This window comes from Lipotes vexillifer, unplaced genomic scaffold, assembly GCF_000442215.2.
Source record: "Lipotes vexillifer unplaced genomic scaffold, Lipotes_vexillifer_v1.1 scaffold504, whole genome shotgun sequence".
NCBI classification, from domain to species: Eukaryota; Metazoa; Chordata; class Mammalia; order Artiodactyla; family Lipotidae; genus Lipotes; species Lipotes vexillifer.
In genome coordinates this window covers 1,270,376-1,285,971 of record NW_006785225.1, presented here as the reverse complement: position 1 = coordinate 1,285,971, position 15,596 = coordinate 1,270,376, and the positions used below count along the sequence as shown (strand labels likewise).

Sequence of the window (15,596 nt, the reverse complement as noted above, 5' to 3'; positions counted from 1 at the left end):
AAAAGCTCTGGGAATCGAAACCAAAACCAGTGCCTCCCCCGCCCAGGAACCCATCTCACCCACAAGGGTACCCCCAAGGGGAAGCCCAAGGGCACCTACAAGGGCAACCGTGAAGCAACGCGGCCTGTCGGAGCCACCCTCGGAAGCACCCTCGCGGGCACCCTCTCAGCCACCCTCTCGGGCACCGTCGCGGGCACCTTCGCAAGCACCAGCGTCTTCTCCCTCCCGCCGCTGAGCTCGCACGCTGTCACCCATTTCGGCCCACATGTGATCGTAAAATCAGGGCTGCTAAACCCGGAACACTTCTGCTTGCTCGTGCTGCCTTGTGTAAAAGTCCCGTTACATTCTGAGGCGAGTGCCAATGCGCCCGCGGGGCTCTGGGCGCGACTGCCCCGGGAGGCCACGGTTTCAGCCAACCCGACCCGAAGGCGGGAGCAGCGGCTACAGCCCCCGGCAGCCCCCAGAGGCCTCGCGTGGGGAGCGCTCCGCGTGGAGGCGGGACCACCACCGGAGCCGGCGTGGGGGCGGGGGCTCCCGCGCAGGGTCTGGGCGGCCGCGGAGACTCCAGGCGCTTCGCTGCCGGGCGTGGGGGCGCGGCTGGGCGGAGGGGACTCGCTTGCGGAGGCTAGGCGCGCGCCGAGAGGGCGCGAAGCGCTGGCCTTCGCTCGTCCTTCCCGGCCGTTGGCTGAGCGCGGCCTCCAAGCAGGTCGGTGGGCATCCGGCTCGCTCAAAGGCCAGGCCTGGCCGGGGACGGCAAAAATTGGGCAGGCCGTGAGAAGCTGAGAACTCCACGGCAAGATGGCTGACAAAGGCAAAAAGGGCAAACCCGGGGCCGCACCAGCCCCTCCTCCGGGCCACAAGCCTGAGGAAAAGACAGAGGAGAAGAAAAAGGCCGTGCAGCCCAAGGGTGAAGTGGGAACGAGGAAGGGGTGTCGCCGTTACAAGTGGGAACTCAAGGACAGCAATAGAGAGTTCTGGGTTATGGGGTACGCTGAGGTCAAGCTCATTAGCTTGGTAAGTGGGCCCGTATCCCTGGGTGGGGCTGGGGGGGGGGGGGGGCAGACACAACTGCAGTGGCTCTGGCTATTTGGGTGTTTATATTGATCTCAACCAGGCACACCTGGGGAGGGCTGGCCGACACGTTCAGGCTGCCCAGGTCAGCCAATCATCAACCCTCGGGGTCTCACAGTTGCAGTAAAAGGAACTTGATGAACTGGCCAAGTCAAAGAACCGGTGTGGGCTACTGAGAGTCAGGATAGAAAAGGGGCTGCAGCTCTGGCTTGCTTTCTCATCATTTTATCTGGCCCATGACTGGGAGACAACTTCAAGAAAACCCTCTCCTAATGAGAGGAACCCAGGAGTCAGGGAGAGGAGGGGGGGGGGGGGGGGGGGGAGAGAGTGCCCAAAGACGGGCAGAGGGAGGAGCGGGCTCCCCGAGGCCTCCTCTGGCCCGAGCCCTCTGCCGTGGCGCAAAGGGCATGTCTCCCGGCAGGGCTGCCTAATAGGTTCGCTGATAATGTTCAAGGGCACCACTGTGCACCCCCTCCTGACACTCATCATCACCATGGAGGTGTCCATCTTCATCTTCTTCATCATTATCTACACCTTCGCCATCCAGAGATACACGCCCTTCATCCTGTGGCCCATTTCTGTAAGTGAGGGGCGGTGGGGAGTGCCTGAGCCTGGTGTGCGTTCACGCGTGTATCCTGGCACCTGGAAAGTGACTGAACAGAGAGATACGCCTCATCTCCCTTATTTGTGCTCCGGGCGTGGGCTCAGACATTCCAGTGGGGCCAGAGCAGGGGCAGCTGAAGTTAGGTAGAAAAGGCTTCCAGAAAGCCCAGCTTGGGGATGGAGGGCCTCTTTCCTACCTGGTGGTCAAAGGAAAGAGTCTTTGCCTTCCTGAGGCTTTGCTCTCCTTGGGAGCAGGGGAGGTGTAGCAACCAGTGGTTCCTTCCAAGCCCTGTGCCAGCTCACACTTGACTGGAAAGACCACTGTGACAGTATCCCATCCCCAGAATTCAAAGAAAAAAATCAGTAATATAAAATGAGAATTAAAAAAAAAAAGTCACATCTAAAGCAGCCTCAGATCTCCAGTGACTATCCCTGCAAGGGATATTAAGCCCAGAAGGATATTAAGCCCAGAAGGATGTTCAGCCCAAAGCGGTCATCCCCTGGAATGGGGCTGAGCTGGGCAAGTTACCAACCACTCCCAGACTCTGTTTCCTCATCTGTAACATGAAGACAGTAATAATCTTGTGTGAGATTGTTCCTTAGGAGTAAAAGTAAAGCCCTTGATGCTGTGCCTGAAGACTCATGGACTTGAATCCCTGCCCATTACCTCTGTAATCACAAAGCTTACCTACCTAACTCCCAACTAACCCAAGGTCCCTTGTTCATTGCACATTCACAGCATGTCTCCAGAGCCCTATGCTCACTGTTTCACTCACTTTATACATGAAATGGGTTCGGAATGGCCAAGTAACTTGCCCCAAGGTAAATCAGGTAGTAAGTGGCAGAAAAAGGATTCAAACCCAGCTTTATCTGTAGAGTCTTGAGTCCCTAACTACACTCTGTCCTGCCTACTTATTAAAAGTTATTAGGGTCCAGGGATCCATAGGTCTCAGTGGGGTAGATGAGGACTCCCAGTATCAGGAGAAAGGAAAAGAGGGCCATATAAGACTCTTGGGAGACGGATAAGCAGAGGACAAAGTAAAGGGACAGGCAGAGGACACATTCCCGGCCAAGGTGCTTGAGAAGATACTTTTAGTTCCAGCAAAAGATGAAAAATCACTGAACCCTGAAAATCCTCCTGCTGTACTTACCCAAAACTACTAGGGGAAATGTAGACACTATTGCTTTAACTGAATGGCTGAGCCTCAGGCAAAAAAAAGAAGAGGAAACACAGAGGTGCTAGAAATGGAAAACAGGCGCAGTGACAAATCAGCTGCTTCAGTGTGGGTGGAAATGACCCACGAGATATTATCCCAGGAACCTAGAATATGGATTCTCATATACTCTCAAGTTAGGAGTTGAGGCCTTGGTCCCAAGCAAAGTAGGAATTTAGAACTGAGAATCCTGCATATGGCCAGTACCCTGCAAAGACTGCACCCTAAGGGAAAAGACAGAGAAGATACCTTTCACCCACACAGAGGAACAAGAAAGCATGTTCATCTCTGCCCGAGTTTTCAGTGGGGAAAAGCAAAAAAGACCACCTTGAGAAATACGAACCTTGAGCCTACACTTTGTACGATTTGGTTTAAGTTTTTCCTACCTTCAGCCTAGAAACCTTCATGCAGCTTAGAAAGTGTAGTGCCTGGGAACTGGCATAAAAATCCATCCCAATTTGATGGTATTCTGAAGAAATCCATGGGACTCCTGAAAAACAAATGCAAAATCATAATCAAAGCATAAAGAGATTCTCACAGGACAGATATGGGTGGGTGGGGTGGGGTACAAAAATGAACTCACAGTTCAAAACTACAAAACACCTGATTTTTAAATCCCCATGACTAAGAATCAAGAACCAGCAAAAATAAGAAATGGGAGGATTAGAACCCTGAGAATATGAGATAATAAAAGAACTGTCTGAAAATAATTTAAAATACACTTAAATTACAAAGACATAAATAAAAGCCCTAAGAAAAGAATAAGACATTATTGGGATGGAATAGACCGACTTTTTTAAAGTACAAGATATAATGTCTAGAATTGAACATATAGTTATTGAAATAAAAATGTCAATAAATGGGTTAAAAAGCATATCAGACAAAAGCTGGGGAAGTAATGAGCTGAAGGATGTGGGGAAATTACCCAGATTATAGTACTGACAGATAAAGAGAGAAAATATGAAAGAGAGAAGTTGAAACATAGAATATGGAATGAGAAAGTTCATCATAAGCCTAATAGGAGTTCCAGAAGAAGACACTCAAGATAATAGAGAAGAAATATTTAAAGTGATAGCGACTGAGAACCCACCAGATTTACTAAGAGTGACATCACTAAAAATGGCAGAGTAGGGAACTCCAAATCTCTGTCCTTCCACTAAAGCAATGATTAGGTTCTCAAAAACTGTCAGAATCGACTTTTTCAGAACTCTGGAATCTAATTCAAAACAAAACAAAACAGGAGAATGCTCAATGAAGAAAGAGGCTGTTGAATTTTGGTAAGAGAATGTTGTAGCATTTTACTTAACCTGCCTGCCATCCCTTAATCCCCAGCTGGTCAGTGACCATGAAGACAGCCCACATTCCTGGCCACATTCCTTGCTGGTGGCAGGCGGAACAATAAAAACCTTGTTCCTGGGCTTCCCTGGTGGCGCAGTGGTTGAGAGTCTGCCTGCCAATGCAGGGGACACGGGTTCGTGCCCCGGTCCGGGAAGATCCCGCATGCCACGGAGCAGCTCGGCCCATGAGCCATGGCCGCTGAGCCTGCGCGTCCGGAGCCTCTGCTCCGCAACGGGAGAGGCCACAGCAGTGAGAGGCCCACGTACTGCAAAAAAACACACAAAAAAACCTTGTTTCCAAAGAATTAGACTTGTGTGCTTGACCTGTCTGGTGGCTCCCTGAGGGATTAGCCAGGGACTTGCCTTTGTTTCTCCTGCCTCAGAGTTTTCTCAGGCCTGAAGCAGTATCCTAGATAGCATTTGTTAAAGCATTTAAAGGCATATATACTAACCGTAGCCACCCGGGGCAAGGTTTCCCAAGCAGTAGACAGACCAGAAGTTTGGGAAGCAGATGCTTGGGAGAATAAGAGCTTTGAAAAGCTCCCACCTATACCAGGGAATCTAGAAGGACTGCACATGCCCAGAGCTGGACACATGCCCAGAAAAAAACCCTAAGCTTTCACCTTTGGCTGACCTTTAGGCCCTGCACAAGCAGCAAGTAAAAACTAAGAGCTCTAAACATCCTGGAGAGGTGTTGAAGGAGTGCCCCAACACAAAGGCAATCTGCAAAGACTTGTTTCCAAATATTTAAGGAAATCTCCATCAGATCACTACCTGACCATTAAGCTAGTGAAAAAGACTTAAGTGGCCACACAAGAGAAAGAATAGTCTTTCAAAACATAGTTTAGGAAAAATCATTAAACATACAAATGACTTTAACTCACAACAAGCAGCAACAACAAACTCTGGGGAGGAGAGGCAATATGATTTCCAGAGTAACTATATTATAATATTCAAAATGTACAGTTTTCAAAGAATTATAAGGCACACAAAGAAGTATGGCCCATTCACAGGAAAAAATTATTAATAGAGACTGTCCTTGAGGAAGCCCAGATATTAGACTTACTGGACAAAGACTTTAAATCAACTGTCTTTAAAATGCTCAAAGAACTAAAGGAAACCAGGAGAACAATTCATGAACAAATGCAGAATGTCAGTAAAGAGAAGTTTAAAAAGAAACAAAATAGGGCCTCCCTGGTGGCGCAGTGGTTGGGAGTCCGCCTGCCGATGCGGGGGATACGGGTTCGTGCCCCGGTACGGGAGGATCCCACATGCCGTGGAGCGGCTGGGCCCATGAGCCATGGGCGCTGAGCTTGCGCGTCCGGCAACGAGAAAGGCCACGACAGTGAGAGGCCCACATATCGCAAAAAAAAAAAAAAAAAAAGAAACAAAATAGAAATTCTAGAACTGAAAAGTAATATAACTGAAGTGAATAATTCACTAGAGTTGTTTAACAGCAGATTTGAGCAGGCAGAAGAATGAATCAGTGAACCTGAAGACAGGTCAATTGAGATTATTCAGTCTGAGGAACAGAAAGAAAAAAGAATGAAGGAAAAGAATGAACAGAGCCTAAGAGAGCCATGGGACACCATCAAGCATACTAACCTAGGCAGAGTCCCAAAAGAAGAGAGAGAGAAAGGAACAGAAAGAATATTCCAAGAAATAATGGCCAAAAAACTTGCCAAATTTGGTTAAAGGTCGGAGTCTACACATCCAAAAAACACCAAGTAGAATAAACTCAAAGTGATCCACACTGAGACACATTATAATAACTGTCCAAAGACAAAGACAAGGAGAAAGTCTTGAAAGTTGTAAGAGAGAAGCAACTTATCTTGTACAAGGGACACTTGATAAGATTAACAGCCAGTTTCTCATCAGACACCATGGAGGCCTGAGGGAGTGGAATGATGTGCTTAAAGTCCTTAAAGGAAAACAAACTGTCCACCAAGAAGTCTATCTTTTAAATTTGCTATCTTTTATGAGTTGAATTATGTACCCCCCAAATATGTTGATGTCCTAACTCCCAGTATCTGTGAATATGACCTTATTTGGAAATAAGCTGTTTGCAGATGGTCAAGTAAAGATGAGGTTATCAGAGAGGAGATAGAGTTGTAAAGAGGACAACATGCCAGTCCTGAAAATGGAGAAAAGAAAGTCTCTTCAATAAGTGGTGCTGGGAAAACTGGACAGCTACATGTAAAAGAATGAAATTAGAACACTCCCTAACACCATACACAAAAATAAACTCAAAATGGATTAGAGACCTAAATATAAGACTGGACAATATAAAACTCTTAGAGGAAAACATAGGAAGAACACTCTTTGACATAAATCACAGCAAGATCTTTTTTGATCCACCTCCTAAAGTAATGGAAATAAAAACGAAAATAAACAAATGGGACCTAATGAAACTTAAAAGCTTTTGCAAAGCAAAGGAAACTACAAACAAGATGAAAAGACAACCCTCAGAATGGGAGAAAATATTTGCAAATGAAGCATCTGACAAAGGATTAATCTCCTAAATATATAAACAGCTCATGCAGCTCAATATTAAAAAAACAAACAACCCAATCCAAAAATGGGCAGAAGACCTAAATAGACATTTCTCCAAAGAAGACATACAGATGGCCAAGAAGCACATGAAAAGCTGCTCAGCATCACTAATTATTAGAGAAATGCAAATCAAAACTACAATGAGGTATCACCTCACACCAGTTAGAATGGGCATCATCAGAAAATCTACAAACAACAAATGCTGGAGAGGGTGTGGAGAAAAGGGAACCCTCTTGCACTGTTGGTGGGAATGTAAATTGATACAGCCACTATGGAGAACAGTATGGAGGTTCCTTAAAAAACTAAAAATAGAATTACCATATGACCCAGCAATCCCACTACTGGGCATATACCCAGAGAAAACAATAATTCAAAAAGACACATGCACCCCAAAGTTCATTGCAGCACTATTTACAACAGCCAGGACATGGAAGCAACCTAAATGCCCATCGACAGATGAATGGATAAAGAAGATGTGGTACATATATACAATGGAATATTACTCAGCCAATTTATTACAGCGAAATTGGGTCATTTGTAGAGACGTGGATGGACCTAGAGACTGTCATACAGAGTGAAGTAAGTCAGAAAGAGTAAAACAAATATCGTATATTAACGCATGTACGTGGAACCTAGAAAAATGGTACAGATGAACCAGTTTGCAGGGCAGAAATTGAGACACAGATGTAGAGAACAAATGTATGGACACCAAGGGGGGAAAGTGGGGCGAGGAGAGGCCTTGGGGTGGTGATGGTGGTGGGATGAATTGGGAGATTGGGATTGACATGTATACACTAATAAGTCTAAAATGTATAACTAATAAGAACCTGCTGTATAAAAAAATAAAATTTTAAAAGAAGAGGTACCAAAACAAAACAAAACAAAACAAAAAGAATTAAGAAAGCAATGTCAAAGAGTTAAAATTAATAAAATAGGAAACAAAGATTCATAGTGATACTAATAAAACCAAAATCTAATTCTTTGAAAAGACTAATAAAGTAGATAAACCATAAGAAAAAAAGAGAACAAAGAAAAACATCAGTATAAAGAAGAGGTTTTAAAGATCACAGGGAAAATACGAACTTTTATGCCAATAAATTATAATATGATAATATCCCAGAAAAACATATGATGTACAAAAATTGCCTCAAAAAGAAATAGAAAAACAGGGTATAAAATAATTCATCCATGTTTTCATCTGGCACTTGTTTCATTTTTTACATTTAAATCTTTTATTTGGAGTCATTTTGGTATATGGTGTGAACCATGGCTCCAGCTTTGTAACCTGATGGCTCTCCAGCTGTTCCACCCTATCACTCAGTTTATTCATTTACTGAATAGTACAACTTTCCCCCCACTGACTTGAAATGGCATTTTTGTTAAATGCTTATAACCCATACGTGGGACTTCCTTGGCAGTCCAGTGGTTAAGAATCCACGCTTCCACTGCAGGGGGCACTGGTTTGATCCCTGGTTGGAGAACTAAAATCCCCCGTGCCGCGTCGTGTGGCCAAAAAAAAAAAAGAAAGGAATAAAATCCCATATGCAGTTCATTTCTAGATTCATATTCAGTTCCACTTGTCCCTTTTTTCTCTTAAATAAAAGGGGGGGGGTTATAATATGTTGTACCATCTGGTAAAGCTTTGATCTTAAAACCAGACATAATAAGGAAAGTAAACTATAGGCCTATATTATTTGAATACAACCATAAAAATTCTCAGTAAAATACTAGCAAATGAAATCAAGCAATATATAAGCAAGCAATGCATCAGGATCAAGCAGGGCATCTGCAAGGAATGTAAAGGTGGTTTTGTCTCAAAATTCTGTTAACATAATTCACCATCTTTTATTTAAAGGAGAAAACCATTTAATCATCTCATAAGCTGTAGGAAAACTATTTAGTAATATTCAGTACTAATTTTTGGAAGACTCTTGGCAAACTAGGAAAAAAGGGAACCTCCTTAACTTAATAACAGAAAACTACCCAAACCTAAAATGAACATTGCATTTCATGGTAAAATGTTAGAAGCGTTTCCTTAGAGATGCCTATTATCCCCACTTCTATCTGACAATGTGCTAAAGATCTTAGTACAATGTGACAAGAAAAACAAAGGGTATATGGATTGGGAAGGAGAAAAGAACTAGCATTACTCACTGATAATATGATTCTCTACACAGAAAATCCAAGAATCTACAGTCAAATTACTAGAACTGATTGAGTTCCACAAGGTTACAAAAAACAAAAATAGTGTTCCTGAATACCAGCAACAAATAATGAGAAAATATGGCTTTTCAAAGAAACCATTTAAAACAGCAACAGAAACTACAGGTGTCTGAGAATACACCCGTTCAAAGACTGTAAAACTTTACATAGAGATTATGACATTTTGTTAATGGACATAGAAGAAAAATCTAAGAGAAGAACTTTACCACATTCACAGATGTGAAGAGCTACTATCATAAAGATGTCAATTTCATTCCAAAGCAATCTCCACACTAAATGAAATTTTATAACCGAGGTTGTTTGTGGAACTTTGCAAGGTGATGCTAAAATTCTTATGGGGCTTCCCTGGTGGCGCAGTGGTTGAGAATCTGCCTGCCAATGCAGGGGACACGGGTTCGAGCCCTGGTCTGGGAAGATCCCACATGCCGCGGAGCAACTGGACCCGTGAGCCACAACTACTGAGCCTGCGCGTCTGGAGCCTGTGCTCCGCAACAAGAGAGGCCGCCATAGTGAGAGGCCCGCGCACCGCGATGAAGAATGGATCCCGCTCACTGCAACTAGAGAAAGCCCTCGCACAGAAACGAAGACCCAACACAGCTAAAAATAAATAAATAAATGTATTTTTAAATAAATAAAATTCTTATGGAAGAATGAAAAGAATTATAAGGATGGACTCACCCAACGACATATTGGAATTACTATAAAGCTTTGGTACTAGCTCAGGGGTTGACAAAGACTAATGGACTGAATGTTTGTGTACCCCCAAAATTCATATGCTGAAATCCTAATCCCCAGTGTGGCTATACTTGCATATGGGGCCTCCAGAGTGGTAATTAAGATTAAATGAGATCCTAAGGGTCTGATAGGATTAATGTCCCTATAAAAAAAGACAACAGAGACCTCCCTCCCCCTTCCTCTCCCCTATGCCTCCCCCTACCTCCTCTCCATGGAAAGGCCATACGAGAAAACGGTGAGAAGGCAGCCAGGCAAACCAGGAAGAGAGTCCTCACCAGAAACTGAATTTGCTGGCACCTTGATCATGGGCTTCTGGCTTCCAGAAAATAAATGTCTGTTGTTTAAGCCACCCAGTCTGTGGCATTTTGTTATGGCAGCCTGAGCAGACTAATATAGGAATAAAAAAGAGAACCCAGAAATAGACCTACATACATATGGCAACTTGGCATATGACAGAGGTGGCATAACACAGCTGAATGGAGTATTTAATAAATGTTCTTGGGACCATGAGAAAGAGAGAGAAAGAGAAACTATGCATACCATTAAAATTAAAACTTTACAACAGAAGACATAAACAAAATTTTTAAAACAAGCCAATGGAAAAACGGGGTAAGGGATATGAATAGACAGGAAACCCAACTGCCTAAAACATGTTTTTAAAAATGCTTCATTAGTAACCAGCGATCAGAAAATTAAAACAACAGTGAGGTACCATTTCGACTCACCAGATGGGCAAAGATAAATGAGCCTGGTAATCCTGGGCTTTGGCAAGGACATGGGAAACAGGAGCCCCTATACATTTGCAGGCATGAGTGGACACTGGCACAAGCCCTTTAGAGAGAAACTTGGCAATACCTTAACAAGGAAAAGATGTGCATGGGAGGCACAGACAAGAGTGTTCACTGCAGGCACAGTTGGCAGTAATTTCCTAAAAGGGGCTTCCCTGGTGGCGCAGTGGTTGAGAGTCTGCCTGCCGATGCAGGGGACGCATGTTTGTGCCCTGGTCCGGGAAGATCCCACATGCCGCGGAGTGGCTGGGCCCGTGAGCCATGGCCGCTGAGCCTGCGCGTCCGGAGCCTGTGCTCCGCGACGGGAGAGGCCACAACAGTGAGAGGCCTGCGTACCGCAAAAATTAATAAATAAATAAATAATTTCCTCAAAGGGAGAAACACCCTAATGTCTCCAGTTTGGTTTATTCATACATCAGCTAAAATCAATGAATTCAATCTCATTAATCTCAATCTCATATATTTCTCAAAATGGGTAAATCTCAAAAAAAGTTCAAGTTTAAAAAGCACGTGCTATAAGATATATCTTTTTATTTAAATTTTTGAAACACAAAATAGTATATATTGTTTATGAATATATAATATGGAGGAAAATACTACTATGCACTTGGGAAGACTACCCATAGACTTGGAACACATGAAGAAAGTGGGGAAAGGGATGGAATGGTAAGACTGTAGCTCAGTCCACAAAGTTTTTTTGTTTAGGGTTTGTTTTTGCTTTGAGAGCCCTGAGGCAAATATTGCAAGACATTAACATCTGTTTAATCTCAGTGGGTCACGGCTGGTGGAGGTGGGATTGGGGATGGGATGTTCTATTATTTTCTGTATGTTTGAAGTGTATTAAAATCCAAAACGAAGAGGAAAAGAAAAGGCCTGAGACACAGTGGCCAGGCAAGTACAACCCCCAGAAAATGGCATCAGAGGAATCAAGGGGCAAGATGGGCGTCACCCAGCACTGCACGGTCAGCTGCTGCCCATGGGATTAAGAGGATGCGCAAGCTCTGGGCCAGCATCACCCCAGGAGTGATGGGGGAGGAAGCCGCCTTGCTGTGGCCATGGTTTGGCCAACTTTGAGTTAAGTTTGGCTGTGCCAGGGAGTGACAGTGGGTGGTACTTGAAGGGAAGGCAGCATGGGAGGCAGCCCTTTTGCCCAGTCTGGGAACGTCTGGACCTTGTCAGTATAGGGTAAGGGAAACAAATATGGAGCTAGGACAGGACTGTGGCCGCAAGGGACGGGAAGGAGAGTGGATGATGGACGACGAAGTGATGTGGCCTGGCAAAGGCGGGGGGGGGGGGGGGGGGGGGGGGGGGGAGAAGGGACAGGGGGAGATGATTCCGGTGGAAGGAGGGAGATAGAGGGTTTCATCCGGAAGGACATGCTGTGACCGCAGGGGGCACTCAAGGAGATGAGGCAACTGGCAAAAATCACAGTTAGCGGTGGTTTCCACATTGTTAGTCAGCCGCTCAAAAACATCCTTTAAGTTCCAGCTACCCATTCTTTACTGAAGGTAACTATTTCACACTCATGGTAATATTTTTCTATGCCTTTTTTATCTAGGGATTTAAATTGAGCCAACTCTTGAGCCATAAAATAATGCATTTTTGCTGATTTGTTGAACGTCCATATTCATGTTGAACGAGGCATAAGCATGCCCTGCTCTCTCCGATTGTCAACCTTCGTAGTAAACCAGGTGCGTTAACTGAACCCCAGGTTGTTGGACACGAAGACAGTTGGAATATCAGACTGTAGCAGAGTTGATGAGGGCCAGCCTTTCATTCTATTCCTGTCCTTTAATATAGCACAGCTGTAATGACTGGAAGACTTCACCTGTCGGTGGATAAGAACATGAATAATTGTCCTTAAAAGGAGGAGGATGGGGGTGGGGGAGGGATGGAGTGGGAGTTTGGGATGAGCAGATACAATCATATATGTAGGATGGATGAACAACAAGGTCCTACTGTACAGCACAGGGAACTCTATTCAATATCCTGGGATAAACCACAATGGAAAAGAATATGAAAAAGAATATGCATATGTATAACTGAGTCACTTTGCTGTAGAGCAGAAGTTAACACAACATGGTAAATCAACTATACCTCAATGAAAAAATAAATTAAAAAAAAAGAGGGGCAGTTTGCTGGTGCTTACATACGTATGTACACACACAACTACACCTATGAATACAGAGCTTTCTCTCTGTGAATATATATGCAGAGAGATAGAAATAAAGACCTTCTCAGTAATTAACTAATTCACAATTTAAACAAATCTCCTTTGAAAAGGTAAAATAACTCCATAAAGTTCCTAATATTTGTGGTCTGCTTGCTTCCTAGCTGATGAGCACACAGGAGCCTCGAAGAGCTTCCAGCCTTGGTGCAGCGGGGTCCAGAGAAAAGGTCACAGCCTGGGACATCAGTGCAGGCCTGCGGTCGGTGTCTAAGAAGTAAGGTGGGGGAAGGGGTGAGTGGGGGGGAAGAGGCAGCTGCCAGGCTCCCAGTGAAGGACCAGAGTCCAACAGAACCTCCTGCCAGCAACACAGCCCACCCTGGATTCAGAAAGAGGAGCTGGCCTTCAGAGTAGAAAGATGTTGTGAGGTGGTACCCAAGCGGGACATCAATTAGTTGGAGAGTCATGCATTTATTTAAGTGGGCACTGGAAGTGGAGAGAACATAGCCACCAAATGTGTGATTTCCCAGACGGGATGGTAGCCGAGGCAGCCCGTAAAGGCAGTTAAGCATCCTGGATTTTGTGTCTCAACTCAAAGAGTCCAGCTGGTAGGCCACAGGTATGTCCACCTAGCCCAGTAAATATTCATCTTCCTATATATATTTTTTAAATCAGGCAGAAGTTTGAAAAACATTCCCTTTGGAGGAAGCTAGGCCAGGTCTGCTGTTGACGGGGCCTCAGCTCTAAGGCTGACTCATCTCTCCCATGCTTTCAGGACCTTCTCAACGACCTGTTCTCCAGTACTTTCCTCGTGGGGGGCGCCGTCTTTGCGGTGAAAAGTTGGCAAACCGTGCCAATGCACTACATTTACGGTGTGGTGAGTCTTTCATGTTGGGCTGTTTACTTGTTCTGAAATCACCTCATTTGAAGAATGGTTATTTCCCCCTAAGGAAAAGGGTCTCTTTTCACAAAATCTTAGGATCCAAGCAGAGTTTAAAGGTAAAGTGGGTCAACATTTCCGGGGGAGAAGCCATTGAAAGGAAGATGATGTCCAGGGATCCCACCCAGCTAAGAGCTTCCCCCCAGAAGCTTGCCTGCTGGCCCCAGAGCGAAGGGCCCCGCCCAGGCGGGGTCCAAAGAGAGAAAGAAAATGTGGTGAGGTGACCGGCTGCAGGGATGGTGATCGGGGAGCTGAGGCCAGGGGAGGGGCAAACCCAAAGTCTCTCTGGGGTCTGGCAGTTTGAGGGGTCAAGGGGAGGGGTTAAACAGCAGCTACGGACAATCACAAGCCGGGAAGGAACTGTGACAGCTTTGGAAGGAAAAGCAAAAGTAACGAGGATTCTTTTGTTTCACAGATCCTTATCGGTGTGGCTGCACTTTTTGCTTTAATAGATGTTTGTCTTCAAAAGAAACACTTCAAAGGCAAGAAGGTCAAAATGCATGTGCTGAGTCCTCCAGGAAAGGATAAAGAGGGCGAAAAGCCAAAGGAAGGAGAAAAACCAGGGGAAGCAGGCAAGGGGAGGGCAGCAGTACAGCCGCCACCTGCCAAGGGCGGCAAGAAGTGAGACCGAGGCGCCCGGGGTGGGAAGTGGCCGTGTATCTTACTGCAAAACATGTTTCCACTGTCTAACTTGTCTTTTCTCTAGAATGGTCTTCTTTTCCATTTCAACGACTCTACCTTTGCTTGGAAAAGAAGTTTCTCCTTAAATGAATTTTAAAAGCTTAAGGTTGACGTAAACGTTATTTTGTTCATTCAACAAGAGTAGCGGAAGGTTTTGGCGCAGAGGGCAAGGCTGGAGCAGGGCCTCTGGAGGTGCTCGCAGGGCACGGAGGGTTTGGGGGAACAGAAGCGTGGGTGATACCAGCTGTCAACACCGACCAGCCAGAGGGGCCAAAGGAAAACGAGAGACTGGAAAAGAAAAGGCTGCATTTTGTTCACATTGACATTTTCATGTTACATTTCTATACATTTCAAGAACAGGGGAAAACAGACATATCACTCTCCAGGGTCTCTGCACAGACAGGAAAGAGAAAGCAAGAGGCATTGGCACAAAACAGTTAGAAACCTCTGGAGGTCGTCTTGCTCTCCTGGTGTCAAAATGTCAGGAAATCCAGACCAAGCAAAAAATAAGATTTTCAAGGTCAACATAAAAAGAACCTGATTTCTTAGTACTTGAAAACATAACTAAAGCACAAGTGCCTGGAAGGAGATGAAGATGGCAGAGGAGGAGGACGCTGAGCTCACCTCCCCCTAGGAATACATCAAAGCTACATCTACAGGTGGAGCAATTCTCACTGAAAACAAGTTGGACACTGGCAAAAAGACTCTTACACAACCAAAGCTGTAAAGATAGATCCATACAGAGTTGGGTAGAAGGGAAGAGAAGCGAACAGGTTGGGACCCATACCCCTGGGAGGGGACACAGAAGAGGAGGGGGATTACACAGGCTCAGAGATCCTCCCTGGGGATTGAGCAGTTCAAACCACATATGGGAACACCCCACTCCCAGGCTCTGACACCAGGAGTCTCCTTAGCTGGTTTGAAAACTACTGAGACTAACAGGAAGGGTGTAAGAAACCTAGACTCGGCTCGTGAAGAGCGTACATACGCTTCCTTACTCCCGAGAGCAAGACAGAGGAAAAAGATTGAAATTGCTCAGAGCTCTAGCCAGTTTCCCACAACTGCCCCTGCGTGCGCCCCAGTCCACGAAGAGTGCCTGTTCCAGCCTCTCTTGCTTCAGCACTCCTCCCCTCTGGGGTGAAGGTGTCAATACTGGGATGGAGGAGAGAGTGTGCACTTAGAGGGAACCTGAACTTCAGGGCTTCTGCTCTAGTACCTTGGGGCCCTCCCCGACCCCGTATAGGGCGGTGTCAGCCACCGAGCAGAGGAGAAGCAGTGGCTCAC

General features: G+C 45.4%; 1 protein-coding gene across 1 annotated transcript; it reads left to right on the top strand.

The window, feature by feature from the left end:
* The first annotated feature begins 798 nt into the window (after nucleotides 1-798).
* On the top strand, nucleotides 799-14,256 carry CMTM2 (CKLF like MARVEL transmembrane domain containing 2). Its single transcript, XM_007457331.1, has 4 exons — nucleotides 799-1,014; nucleotides 1,493-1,651; nucleotides 13,467-13,568; nucleotides 14,047-14,256. Exons 1-4 carry the CDS (start codon nucleotides 799-801, stop codon nucleotides 14,254-14,256), a joined length of 687 nt encoding a protein of 228 aa, XP_007457393.1.
* The last annotated feature ends 1,340 nt before the right edge of the window (nucleotides 14,257-15,596 follow it).

What these genes read in the sequence shown, in the direction of transcription:
- CMTM2 (XM_007457331.1), top strand. Translation starts at nt 799, where the DNA reads ATGGCTGACAAAGGCAAAAAGGGCAAACCCGGGGCCGCACCAGCCCCT. An exon ending in TCATCCTGTGGCCCATTTCT is followed by an intron (nt 1,652 to 13,466) that starts GTAAGTGAGGGG and finishes CCATGCTTTCAG; the next exon opens with GACCTTCTCAACGACCTGTT. An exon ending in TGCACTACATTTACGGTGTG is followed by an intron (nt 13,569 to 14,046) that starts GTGAGTCTTTCA and finishes TTTGTTTCACAG; the next exon opens with ATCCTTATCGGTGTGGCTGC.